The sequence below is a fragment of the Paroedura picta genome, chromosome 2 (assembly GCF_049243985.1).
Source record: "Paroedura picta isolate Pp20150507F chromosome 2, Ppicta_v3.0, whole genome shotgun sequence".
NCBI classification, from domain to species: domain Eukaryota; kingdom Metazoa; phylum Chordata; class Lepidosauria; order Squamata; family Gekkonidae; genus Paroedura; species Paroedura picta.
Window position 1 is genome coordinate 47,803,313 of NC_135370.1, and position 12,995 is coordinate 47,816,307.

The 12,995-nt window shown below is 45.6% G+C and overlaps 1 protein-coding gene across 6 annotated transcripts in view; it reads left to right on the forward strand.

Annotated features, from left to right (window-relative positions):
* The window catches only part of CACNB4 (calcium voltage-gated channel auxiliary subunit beta 4), a 225,686-nt gene that overhangs the window by 195,952 nt on the left and 16,739 nt on the right, over window positions 1–12,995 (forward strand). For all 6 annotated transcript variants that reach the window (XR_013228081.1, XM_077320034.1, XM_077320039.1 and 3 more), the window contains one exon: window positions 2,988–3,083. Coding sequence is in view for 5 of the 6 variants with exons in the window: in XM_077320034.1 (XP_077176149.1) it covers window positions 2,988–3,083 (96 nt within the window). In the remaining variant the exon portion in view is untranslated. The remainder of the gene's footprint in view (window positions 1–2,987; window positions 3,084–12,995) is intronic.

The following is a 12,995-nucleotide window of genomic DNA, read 5'->3' on the forward strand; positions in this document are numbered from 1 at the left end:
GATTCCTGCCGCCCTCCCCCAACATCTTTTTCTGGTTTTGAAAAGGACTGTAGAGATGTTTAATACACCTGTATGTAAAGGGTTAGGTGGATTTTCACAAGCACAAGGAGAATCAGAGGTCTCCCATGGAGGGGGGTGGTGGTGATATCCCCCCTTGCCCCTGAAGAAATATATTTTGGTATCCAAGCCAACGTGTAATTTGTTTTTTAATCCCATTCAATGTACCCAGGATCTAAGAATAAGACATGTGTTGATCTTGAAATATTGCTCTTTGCTTTAACTCTCGACTACTCTCCCACAGTAGAAACTACAATAAGGCCAGTCTCTATACCCCTAAACCTACCTTAATCGCTATGAAGTGTTTTGTTCATGAATTTTCATCAATAGTAAGATGTCCTACGATACAAAAATATTATCCGCCTATAAAATATACAGCCTATAAGATGTACAGATGACTTCACAAATATTTAAACCTGTAAACAAATAAATAAAAATTATTTTGGCCAATGACTCCCGTTTAGCCTGGAGAATCCTGTGTATAACCGTCTCTCTAACTGGGATTCCCAAAGAATCCCTAACATGTCCCCAAATAAAAAAGACACTCCGCAGAGCAGGTGCACCACAGGTGCATCACAGGTGCAACCAATTAAGTGACCTTTAACGGGGATCCTGCTGCCTCAATGTAAAATAATCGCAGTATGTTTACAAAAAACAGGATAAATCCCAGGTTGTATTTAATCCATTTGGCCTCATTTTGGCAGACCCATTTCTGGTTTCTACATTTTTGAGGAATCCCCATCTATGATTTCTACATTATTTAAAAGTCTAGCTAACTGAGAATAATAAAGAGACTGTAATGGACATCCATGCAGTGAATCCTCATTTTTCGTTTTCTATTTCGTGGGTTCGACAGTTTTCTTATTAGCAACCGCCAGGAGGTTGACAGTCCTAGAAAGACATGAGAATATATTTTCCAGGGACCATAAATGGCTGCAGGGCAAGGGGAAACGTGGGAAGAAAGGAATCCTTGTACAGGCTGTGCACAGTCCTTGCACTGGATCCAGATATAATAGCTCTCGGCTAGGGATGCCAGCCTTCAGGTGCAACCTGGGAATCCCCTGGAATTACAGTTCATCTCCACACTACAGAGATCAGTTTCCCTGAAGAAAATGGCTGCTTTGGAGGTTAGAGTCCGTGGCATTGGACACAGTCCTCTCCTGCTTGAATACCTGAATCCCATTGCTTGCAACAGCCTTCCTCCAGCCATTTTCTGTTGGCTGGGCTCTAAGAAGAACTAAATGGTAGGAGCCAATGGGAGGAGTGCAACATATTAGTCTCTTCCCTCCCATTCCTTTACCATTGTGTATGAATTCAACAAGCCCACTTCAGACCAGACCAGTCCTATAATAGTTTCTGTTTCTATTCTGTCTTACCTTCCCTGTCTCAAAACTACTCACATTGTAGCTTGTTTGTTCGTTTTATGTGGGGCATTTCTTGTCTGGCTTTTCTCCCTAAAGGGGCTAACCCCTCCCTACAAAAACATACAATTTAAACAAGTGAGAATACAGTGTTATAAAAAACTAGCTTCAAAGCCCGTTCCTAAGAACGGGCCTTGAAAGGGTCCCCTCCCCTGGTCCCTGGCCAGGCAGCTTAAGGTGGCTTTGGGCCACAGCTTGCAGCCGGATCAAGTGGGGCGGGGGCTGACCAGCTCATTAGTAGGCCCAGAACAGAGGTCCTTAACAGGCATTCAGCAGGCCGAGAGGCCCTCGTTAGCAGGCTCTCCACCACGACCCTTCGCTCAGGGCCCTCTCCCCTTACCTGCTGTTGGCTCCAGGCACTGAGGCACGTCTGAGAGCAAAGGAGGTGGTGAGTGCCCCCTCACTGGAAGTCTTCAAGCAAAGGTTGGATACACACTTTTCTTGGATGCTTTAGGATGCTTACGGCTAATCCTGCGCTGAGCAGGGGGTTGGACTAGATGGCCTGTATGGCCCCTTCCAACTCTATGATTCTATGATTCTATGATTCAAAGAGACTAGAGTCCAGGGATGGGGGGCAGGAGCTGCAGGGGCAAGTTGTCCCTATTCCAACTTGGACAGCCGGACATGTTCCACCCCTCCGGCTGTTTCACAAATATATAGAGCAACCAGAATGACCATGCTTGGATTGGCTGCAACCCACTGAGGCGGTTCAGCAATGCTGCAGGCTTTGAGCCATATATCAAGAGTCCTTTGGTTACTGACCTTATGGAACCAGGTAGAACCTTTGTCTACCCTGTCCTTTTTCTTCATTATGTCATCTCTTTCTCCACTTGCTGTCCACCCTGAATGCTCACAGATTCCATCAGATGGGCAGTATTTTATACTATATAGCCGTAAATGTGAGCACCATTCCATCCTGTATCTGCTATTGCTATCAGTTTTTAGTCTCTGATCCTGACTTCTCTCAAGCTCAGATTCAACTGCAAAATTTGAACTTATTTCTAAGAGGAACATATACTGGATAGATATGGATTTGTTGTTGTTGTTAGGTGCGAAGTCGTGTCTGACCCATCGCAACCCCATGGGCAATGATCCTCCAGGCCTTCCTGTCCTCTACCATTCCCCGGAGTCCATTTAACTTTGCACCGAATATATGGATAGCTGGTGCTTAAATAAGCTATCCCAGGCCATGAAAAGGAACCTCGCATTCAGTGATGTTCAAGAACTGGCTTTGGTTTGATATGTGAAGCATGGTTATGCCTTGAATATTTACTTGCTGGCATTGGTCAGATCCCTTGAATCCATTCCATTAATGATCCAGCTTTCCTACATGGTATGGAACCATGCTGAAGCAGAAGGAACATGGTACTTCTGTAGATAAGAGTCTTTACACTGGAGGAAATCTTCACTGTTAACAGAATGGATCCATCAGATCCAACCCCTTGTATTTAGGCTTGCTGTGCAGTCTAGAAGTGACTTTGCCATTGTGGTCCTGTTATCCTCTTTTAGGTATTGCAGCGACTGATCAAATCAAGAGGAAAGTCACAAAGCAAACACTTAAATGTTCAGCTGGTTGCAGCAGATAAACTTGCACAATGTCCACCGGTAAGTACTGGGAAGAGAGGTTTCTATTTTGCAAATTATCTAGAGAATTTATTATCTGGGGAAGAGCCCATCGTTTTCTTGTTCTCCAGCCCTCTCAGTATTACAGTAATAACATTACTAAAGAGCTGGAACTGAAGAAGCGTAACAGTTACAAAGCAGATTTCTTGTTTGATTTATTCAGACTAATAAGATGTATCAGAAAGGCTAACTGTTTTTGACAGTTACAGCTTCCAGACCTTACATATATCCGAATACCTTGTACCTATTGGACTCTCTGCCCAACCAGCAGACCTCCTAACCCTTCTCCCACCAAAATTCAGCCACCCCCCATCTCTGTCAGTTGGCCAGCTGCTGAGCTGTCAAACTCCTTTGTTCTCCCCCCCCCCCCTCAACCTTCCAATCCACCATTTGAAAATTATTGGTTGAAGCTCCTGGAGGGTAGAACTTAAAATTGTCTATCACAACAATAATCTGAGGTAGAATGACTAATGGTTTGACAATATAGACATAGAAGACATTGAGTTACAGGTCATGTGTTATCAGAGTCAAATGACAGGATGGGGGGGGGGAGCCAAAGTTATACCTTAACTGGGTCAATGGAGGGGACCATGAGCAGCAGACCTAACTGCAAACAAGCTGAACCCTAGGAAGTGATCACTGAGTGATTTCATTTTACAACCCTGTTGCATTTCCCAGCCAGTGCACAGAAGCACCTTGTCTCTCTATTCATGGGCAAGATCAGGAAAAAGAAGGAGCCCGTAAAAGAGTTTGTAACCCAGCAGTTGGAGCTTCACAACTCACTCGAAGATCTCAGTCTGTAGGCTGAAGAAGAAGAGTTGGTTCTTGTATGCCATTTTCCTGTATCAGGAGTCTCAAAGTGGCTTACAGTCACCTTCCCTTTCCTCTCCCCACAACAGACACCCTGTGAGGGAGGTGAGGCTGAGAGAGCCCTTATGGTATTGCTCAGTCAAAACAGCTCTATCAGTACTGTGATGAGCCCAAGGTCACCCAGCTGCTTGCATGTGGGGGAGCAGGGAATAAAACCCAGATTGCCAGATTAGAAGCCACCACTCTTAACCACTACACCAAGCTGGCTCTCCTGGTATAAGAACACTGGTAAAAGGCAGCTTTATATTTTCATATGATGTAACTGTTCTATGCTTCTGCCCACCACTGAGTTACAAATAGTATTCAGTCAAACATAGTGTGTGTCAGAAGATGAGTAGCAGGTCTTAAGAAGATAAACATCTTTTCACTTTTTCAAGGCAACAACATGCTCGAATATATCTGGGGTTACAACAACGGCAAACTCTAGTGTATCTTTCTTTGTCATCCCGCTTGTTTTCCACCCACAGCAGTAGAAAAAGTTGTTTTCATAAAACAAGCCTTCTTCAATATGTTCTATGAGGTCTGGTGTATTATATTTCTATAGTTACTTTTGTCATTTCCTGTGCAATCCCACATGGGGACTGTGCATGAGCAGGCCTACCATTGGAGAGGCCTATGCTGCTAAGAGTTTCCAGGGGGTAATGTGCACCGGAGCAAAAAAGTTGTTCCCACTCAGGGACCACGTGCTCCTTTGTCATAGCACCTCCACATTGCCATTGAAGAAAATCATATTTGTGATGCTCCAGAGAGTTTCATGCGTAAGGAATGCTTCTCAGTTCAATGAGATTGCTTTTGTTTTTTGAATGCTCATGGCTCAGAAGGCACTTTTCAAGAAATGTACCCGTTGTGGGGTGTGTTACCTAAAGTGCTCTTAAATTTGGGGGGAATTAGTAGCACAAGAGATAGGGGTAAACAGGATCTTTTCCTAAATGTATACAGAAGTCTAATTCCTTAGGAGAAACCCTGAAATAAGCAGGCCTAATTTGATTCCGAAATGGATTTTGTATGTTATTGGCCCATTATGCAAGGAGTGGAAGGTCCACATTCAGGGTGGAATGGTGGTGGCTAAAATCACCAATTATGCACGCTGCAGGCAGCAACCGGGCGCAGTCAATGTATGCTGCCGAAAAAGCCGTGTTAGCAAGATGCAGAACAAAGTGGAGCTTCCCGGGACCAGAGCGCAACCAGAAGCGGCTCTGGAGTAGCCGCGTGCATAATCAGATACTCTGGGTTTTGCTGCCATTGCGTTCCGTCCCATGTGTAAGTGGTTTGCTTTGCTTCTTCCTCCTCCGCATTCTCCATGCTGCCGTTTCAGCGGCCATGCATAATACGCCATTAAGATACTAGCAAGAAAGCCCATTGCAACCAGGAATGTAATGGGCACTAGGACCCAGGGGACACCGGCAAGCTCAGATCCCTCTCCCTCTCCCTCTCCCTCAGCAGGAGCCATAGCAGGTAAGCAGAGCTGGTTTGTGGTTTGGCAGGACTCTCTGTGTCTCTTTCACACACACTGGCTCCTGCAGTATCTGAGAGCAAAGTGGCTAGAGTCCAGGTAGGGAGGGCAGGAGCTGTAGGTGCAGGGCCAATCAGGGTGTGGCCAGCTTTGCTGGCTGCACCCTGATTGGCCCTATTCCAATTTGGACAGCCAGGACACTCTCCACCCCCAGGGCTGTTTCACAAATATTAAGAGAAACAATGGATAAGGATGCACAGAGAAAAACATACACTAAGTTCTACAGGGGGAAAGGTTAGCTAAACAGGAAATAGAATATTTCACCTGAGTGAGTCCAAGAAGGCACAGAGATGGGGGATCACAACATTGGTTGTAGAAAGCAATGGCAGGTGTGGAGAGGCCAACAACCACCATTTTCTAAGCCCCAACGTCCTTATAGAATTTCTCTTATGTCTGCAGTCTGAAAGACACATGTTGGCCTTCACGTGGATTCAGACATGCAGGGTGATGCCCAGGCTATCTCTACCAAAATCTGTTATCAGATGTGCAGAGTAGTGGCTGCCTTTCTCCACCGAAATCTGTTACCCAAAATTATGATGGGGAATTAGTATTTAAAGTGACAGGAGTGAGAGGCCAATAACAGCAAGATCCTCCCACCTGTATATACTAGGATCAACTGTAGGAACTGAGGCAAGGCAAATTGATATTGAATACAAATAGATTTTTATTTTAAAAGAAATCCTAAATAATTTAAATGAGCAATTCTTAAATATAACATACACATGCACTAGCAGTCAGAGAGAAATAAAGAGTATAGCACTCAAGATAGAGAAATCAATTGTGCAGCAGTGGATCCTTGAAGAGCAGGGGTGGAGGCAGACACAAGACTGGCTTGAATCTGGGTGGTCTGCCTGGTACCAAAACGAACACACACTTGGCAGAGCTCAGGCTTTGACAGATAATGTTTGAAATTCCTGAGCCTGTCCACAGGCCAGCCTGTGGGGAGATACTGTGTGATGCAAGTGATTAGTGACTAGCTATAGGTTTTAGACAAATCTGATAGGTGAGTTGAACTGGAGTGGGAAGTTTTGGGGTTGTGTCATTTAGACCAGTGGTCCCCAACCCCCCCGGTCTGGGGACCGGTCCCGGTCCGTAGATCAATCAGTACCGGGCCGCGGCTCTTTCTTGTCCTCCTCCCCAGCTACTGCCTTGGGGGCTGCCCTGCTACTCTACTGTCAGCTCACCTTTGGTGCTCTCCAGCGGCCACCATGGCTGGGGCTCCCCCTCGGTGTGGCACTGTGCAGCTGCTGCTGGCAGCACTCCCCAGTGGGCGGCGGGAAGTCAGGGGCACTGGCAGTAAAGTAAGTGGAGCAGGGGCTCAGGCGGTGGCGACGTCCCTTGGCAAAAGACTACCCCCCCCTGGGCCTTAGTAAAATTGTCAAGACTGGTCCCTGGTGACAAAAAGTTTGGGGACCACTGATATAGACTCATCAAGCAACAATATCTTGGCTGAGCATGAGACAAAATCCAGGAGTGTGTGTAATAAGTGGATGTGCTGCCCTAGCCTGGCACACGTAGGGTTAGTGCGAGGGCAAGCACGGTTACAAAGTCAAGCAAGTTCCTGGGGTGAACATAGACCTTCTGGGTGCCTCCCTAACCATGATGAAGTTGGAGAGAGAAGCTGCAAGGCAGGTGCTGGCTGGGAACTCTGGGGAAAAGGCACTTCTAATATGGAGGGGTCCTCTTGGCCTTACAGGTGAAGCACAACTTATGTCTGTTTGGGTGAAGGGTACAATGTCCCCACATGTAAGGTCTACCAAAGCTTCACCCTCAAGGCTCAATTGGATAGGATACCAAAACTTAAGGCAGCATTGTGGGAGAAGGTTCTCAAGGCTTCCAGTCCTTTGTCAAATCAGCTCTGGAGAAGCTGTCTGCTACCATATCCTCGGAGTTGATGTGGTGGGCTCTGCCGCCCAGATCCATATCACAGAATATGGGCTTCAAACAGGAGAGAGATCTTAGGGTCATGGTAGATCACTCACTGAAAATGTCGACTCAAATACTATGCTGGGAATTGAAACAAATCAACTGGTATCATAACGCCCCTGAATAAATTTGTGATGAGACTTCATTTGGAATATTGTGTACGGTTCTGGTCTCTGCACTTCAAAAGAGATACAGCATTGGAAAAGGTGCAGAAAAGGGCAACTGAAATGGTTAATGGGCTGGAATACTTTTCCTGTGAAGAAAAATAAAGAGGTGAGGGCTCTTTAGCTTGGAGAAATGACAACTGAGATGTGACATAATAGAGGTTTACAAATTATGCATGGTATAGAGAAGGCTGAGTGCTTTTCTCCTTTTCTCACGATATCAGAACTGATGGACACTCAATGAAATTAATGATCAGGAGGCTTAGAACAGATAAAAGGTAGTACTTCTTCATCCAAAGAGTAATTGACTCATCTGGGAAGTGATGGTGACTACAAGAATAGCCAATTTCAATAGGGAACTGGAGAAACATATGGAGCAAAGGTCCATCAGTGGGTATTAAGGTAAAGGTAAAGGTATCCCCTGTGCAAGCACCGAGTCATGTCTGACCCTTGGGGTGACGCCCTCCAGCATTTTCATGGCAGACTCAATACGGGGTGGTTTGCCAGTGCCTTCCCCAGTCATTACCGTTTACCCCCCAGCAAGCTGGGTACTCATTTTACCGACCTCGGAAGGATGGAAGGCTGAGTCAACCTTGAGCCGGCTGCTGGGATTGAACTCCCAACCTCATGGGCAAAGCTTTCAGGCGGCTGCCTTACCACTCTGCGCCACAAGAGGCTCATCAGTGGGTATTAGCCACAAGATATAGGTGGAACACTAAGTCTGGGGTAGTGATGATCTGTATTCTTTGTGCTGGGGGGGGGGAGACAACAGTAGGAGGGCTTCTGGAGTTCTAACCTTGCTGGTGGACCTCCTGATGGCACCTGAGTTTTGGCCACTGTGTGACACAGAATGTTGGGCTGGATAGGCCATTGGCCTGATCCAGCATGACTTCATTTATGTTCTTAAGGTCATTGATGGTGAATTGGAGATTATTGACTTCTGTTGTTTTAAAATAATTGTGGCTTTCAATGTGTATGTTTGTTTGTTTTCTAATATTAAAATTTAAATATTTTACAGTCTTTTCTGGGTCTTAAAATGGGAAGAAAGTCAGATTTAAAATACAATAAATACATTTTGGAAAGAATCTGAAATTCCATACACTATTCAGATATCTTTTTTTAGATTAGCTGAATGGCACCCCTGCTCTTAGAATCAGTACTAGCATTTTTTTGTGTGTGGAAGTAAAATTGCATGGCTTGTCCCAGGACAATGAAAGGAGAGTTTGTCCGCCTCCCTTGTTCCTTCTTGTAGCAGGACATGAGAATGTGAATACTCATGTCCTGTGAGGAGAAAAAAACTGTACACTTTCAGACCACTGGATCAGAAAGAACTACAAGCTGGTGTATTATTTTTAATCTCCCAATACTTCAAGATGAATCTCTTAGCAACCTGTGTTGCCCAATATAGCCATTGTATAGCTTGAGAAGATCTCAGCTTCATGATATAATCAAGGATGAGAGTGTAAAGAAGCAACATCTTTCCAAAATCAAATTGACATATAGTGCCATCTCCAGCACCAACTGGAAAATGGGACATTTGATATACAAGGTGGACCCCCATAATGAGCATAACAGGTACCTGCTTACACCTAGGCTGCCCGTAATTTTTCTAGCTAGTTGCATTGGAGCCTAGTGAACTAAGCCAGGCAATTTGGTTGTGGGTGCGTGCCTACTTTAGAACCCAAGACAGGGTTGTATTGTTGCTGTTCACTGGCAAAACTGATATTCTGCCAATATGTTGTTAAGCACCAAGGCAACCAGCAAACTGCATATTTTGGTAAAGGTAAAGGTATCCCCTGTGCAAGCACCGGGTCATGTCTGACCCTTGGGGTGACGCCCTCCAGCGTTTTCATGGCAGACTCAATATGGGGTGGTTTGCCAGTGCCTTCCCCAGTCATTACCGTTTACCCCCCAGCAAGCTGGGTCCTCATTTTACCGACCTCGGAAGGATGGAAGGCTGAGTCAACCTTGAGCCGGCTGCTGGGATTGAACTCCCAGCCTCATGGGCAGACAGCTTCAAACAGCATTTCTGCTGCCTTACCACCCTGCGCCACAAGAGGCATATTTTGGTGGTCTGGTCCATAACATGATTGGTAGTTGTATTGAAGTAAGGATACCATTGTCATAGCTGGGATGCTCTTACCATGCTTGCCCTTGTGTCCTAGAGTTCCACAGTTGTTCTTCATTTACCTGGATGTAGGATATGGGTTGTAATCTGCTCTGTTCAGCTAAGGGCAGTGCATTCTATTAGCACAAGATACGTGCTACTAATGGAAGAGCCTCCTGAATTAGTATGTTGCTCCAATAATATGTTGAGAAATGGACGGATGTCACTGTATATTTTCAGCAGGAGATACTTTACAACAATCCTCTTTCTAGGTGATGTGGTATCTTAAGATTTTGAATGGCATTATAAGGCTTAGACTCTCAAATACGTTTTCCTCTGGAATATTTATGATTAGCAATGGCTTTATCATCAATTCTCAACTTCATTAATTTTTCATTGTTAACATGCTCGTGCTAAGATCACTTATCAGTGCATGAATTCATTATGCTCTGGTAGTTATTTGCATGTCATCATTAATAGCAATTCTGTGAAAAATACAGCAGTCAAATTTGCTCTATGGTAGGGAGGGAAATGTAATATTTTATCATTGTAACATAAAAGAGTGGTTATATTTCTGACAACATGTTCAATGTTCCAAAGCCTCTGATTGGCCCACAGTGGGGGATATGCACCCAACAGGGAGAGGGCACTTTCCCCACTCAGGACCCATTGCCAGTCTTCCTTCCCCTTCTTCCTGCAGCTTCTGGCCACTTATCAGGGTGGGAGATGAGCCAGCACCACTCCATGTCAAAGGTAAGTTGGGACAATAGGTGAAGGGCCGGCCCCAGCAGACTGGCTCCCTCACCTCACCTTCTCCAGTCCCTTCACATCCTCCTGAGTAAGGGGGAAGGGCCGGCCAAGCTCACACCCCCATGGGTAGAGGGCAAGCCTGGTGGCCCTGCTCACTGGCTTCCATCCTGTTGCTGCCTCCCACCTGCTGGAGAGTGGGGGGAGGAGGGCTGGCCACACTCAGTCGCACTGCAGCTGGAGGGTCAGGCCTGGCAGCCCTGGCTGGGCTGCCCCAGTGCCAACACCACCTCCTATGCTAATGCTCATTGCCTTCCTGGGTGCAATTGGCCTTGTCTCTAGCATATATATATATACATAATGAATGCACTTCTGGAGTCCATGGATTTAAACCATTTGCTGTGGATGAAAATAAATATATAAGCACATTGTCTTTGAGTCAGATGTTCTAATGGAATATTGTCTGGTATGCTGCTATAGGAGTGCAGGGCATCTTTTGCAACTTTTATTGCTGTCAGTGTGAGAGAAGGATGTCTACTACTGTGGGTGGTCTTGTGATGGCTACTTGGAAGCAAGGTCTTTGGTTGAGGCTGGGGGTGGGGCGTAGAAGATCCACTGGGCCCCTTCCTCAGATTAGAACAATTCAGCACCCCTTGAAATCTGTGCCGTGAGGCATTGTGAGAGTAGAGGCTGACTGGGGGGATGAAGGAGGGATGTAAGATGATTTTGATTTGGTTTCTCACTGCCAAAGCTATTATTTTGCAATGTTAATGTTTTATGTGGTGTGGGTGTTTTATTCTGTAATCCGCTGTGAGACATTTCACGAGAGCAGCAGATAATAAATAAAATAAATAAATAAAATAAAACTCATGTTCTGTTATCTTCCACCCATGGAAAGGACATCTGTGCTCCCCATCCCACTGCAGCCCCCCCCCCATATCCGATCCCATGCTACTTTAAAGGATCCACCAAGACATAGGAGTAGCATCAACTGGGTTTCAGTGCAGAGGCAGTAACTCCCTCATGGAGTGGTAGGTCATCAGGACACACATGAGTACTGGCCTCTCCGTGGTCCCCCCAACACCCAGTGATATGAACCAGCTGGCAGTCACTGCCTGGGTATGCCCCTTATGGGGGACCCCTAATGGGGACATCCTGCCCATGGGCTCCAAAGGATCCACCCCAAGACCCAAACTGCCAACTGTGACAGAAAAACTTTTGCAAACCCCACAAAACCACCGAGACATAACAACACCACAGCCCTGTTGCATCACCCCAAAATGGGGTGAGTGGGCGGGTAGCTATGATGATGGCCCAAAAAGAGGTTGGTGGCTGGCATGAGGCCTGTTAACTAGTCCCTGCTTGGGACCCTGTCTCCCACACACTGCCACTGTATCTTGCCATCACAGTGAGCATGCCACGTACCTGGGCCCGCCCCCTCCTCTCTCCCACTTTGCCCTGTGCCGAAGCACCACGGTCTCCTTCTTCCTGGCGCCTTCTCCTCCTGCCTTGCAAACTAGCGGCCCTAGAAAGTTGCAGCTGCTCATAGCTTCTGGGATCTGGCCAGGTTGGGCTAGCCTGGGCTCTTCAGGTCAGGGCAATCAATATTTACAGTATCTGCATTGGAAGGTTTTGCACAGTTGCATAACTTTGAAAATGCTTCAGCTCAAAACATGTATTTTTAGAGGTTTTATATTGTCACAATTTTCCCTCCAAATTTCATTGAATGTGTTGTGTTTACTATACATTTGCATTTATTTTGCTGGGGCATTAACATTGAAGGCTTGTGAATGCAGGTTAGCTGAGCAGCTTCAGAACCTTTGAAAAGTGTACAAGATAATGTTCAGTTAGGCAGTTTTCCATATATGAAAAAATAGTTGTTCTTAAATTACAGGCAGTATACGGCACCAAAGTATTTGCACTTGTTGCACTAGGAATGACTGTAGAAAAACTACAGTGCAGGCAACCCTTTTTTGAAGCCAGAGAGTCAAGAGAGCTGCATGTATTTGTCTTGAGAGATTCCTGCTTTGTGTGCTTTGCAAATGCCAATATATTTGAAGCCAGGGTATTTGGCTGGCACTTGTGTTCTGTCAATATGTCTTGTTTTTAAAAAATCACATTTGCACTTATTCTGAGAGCAGGCATGTTGCTATCTGAACAGAAAAGACATGTGTACGATGTAGGATCCCTGTGTCCACGTTCCCAGCTGCGGATGTTTGAACACCTGTATGACCCCGAGCTCAAACAGTTCTGGCCAAACAGGAATGCCCTCCGCATTAAGTGGGATAGAACTGTTCTGCTTGAAATTTCTGTTTTCTGCCAAAAAAGATGTTCGTTTTTGTTCTATTTCACAACGTTATTCCAAAATTTATCATCACCAGTACTTTTATTGTACAATCAATACCATTTTTTTTTCTTGTTTGCAGGGGTTTTTTTCCAGGTACACAAAGAGAAAGTCTCTCTCCCCTGCACACATGCATGACTCTTTCCAGCCTCTTTTATTCAAAGCCAAATGGGCTACATTTATATACATTCATAGCCTAACAACTGGTTGGCTGTGAATGTCA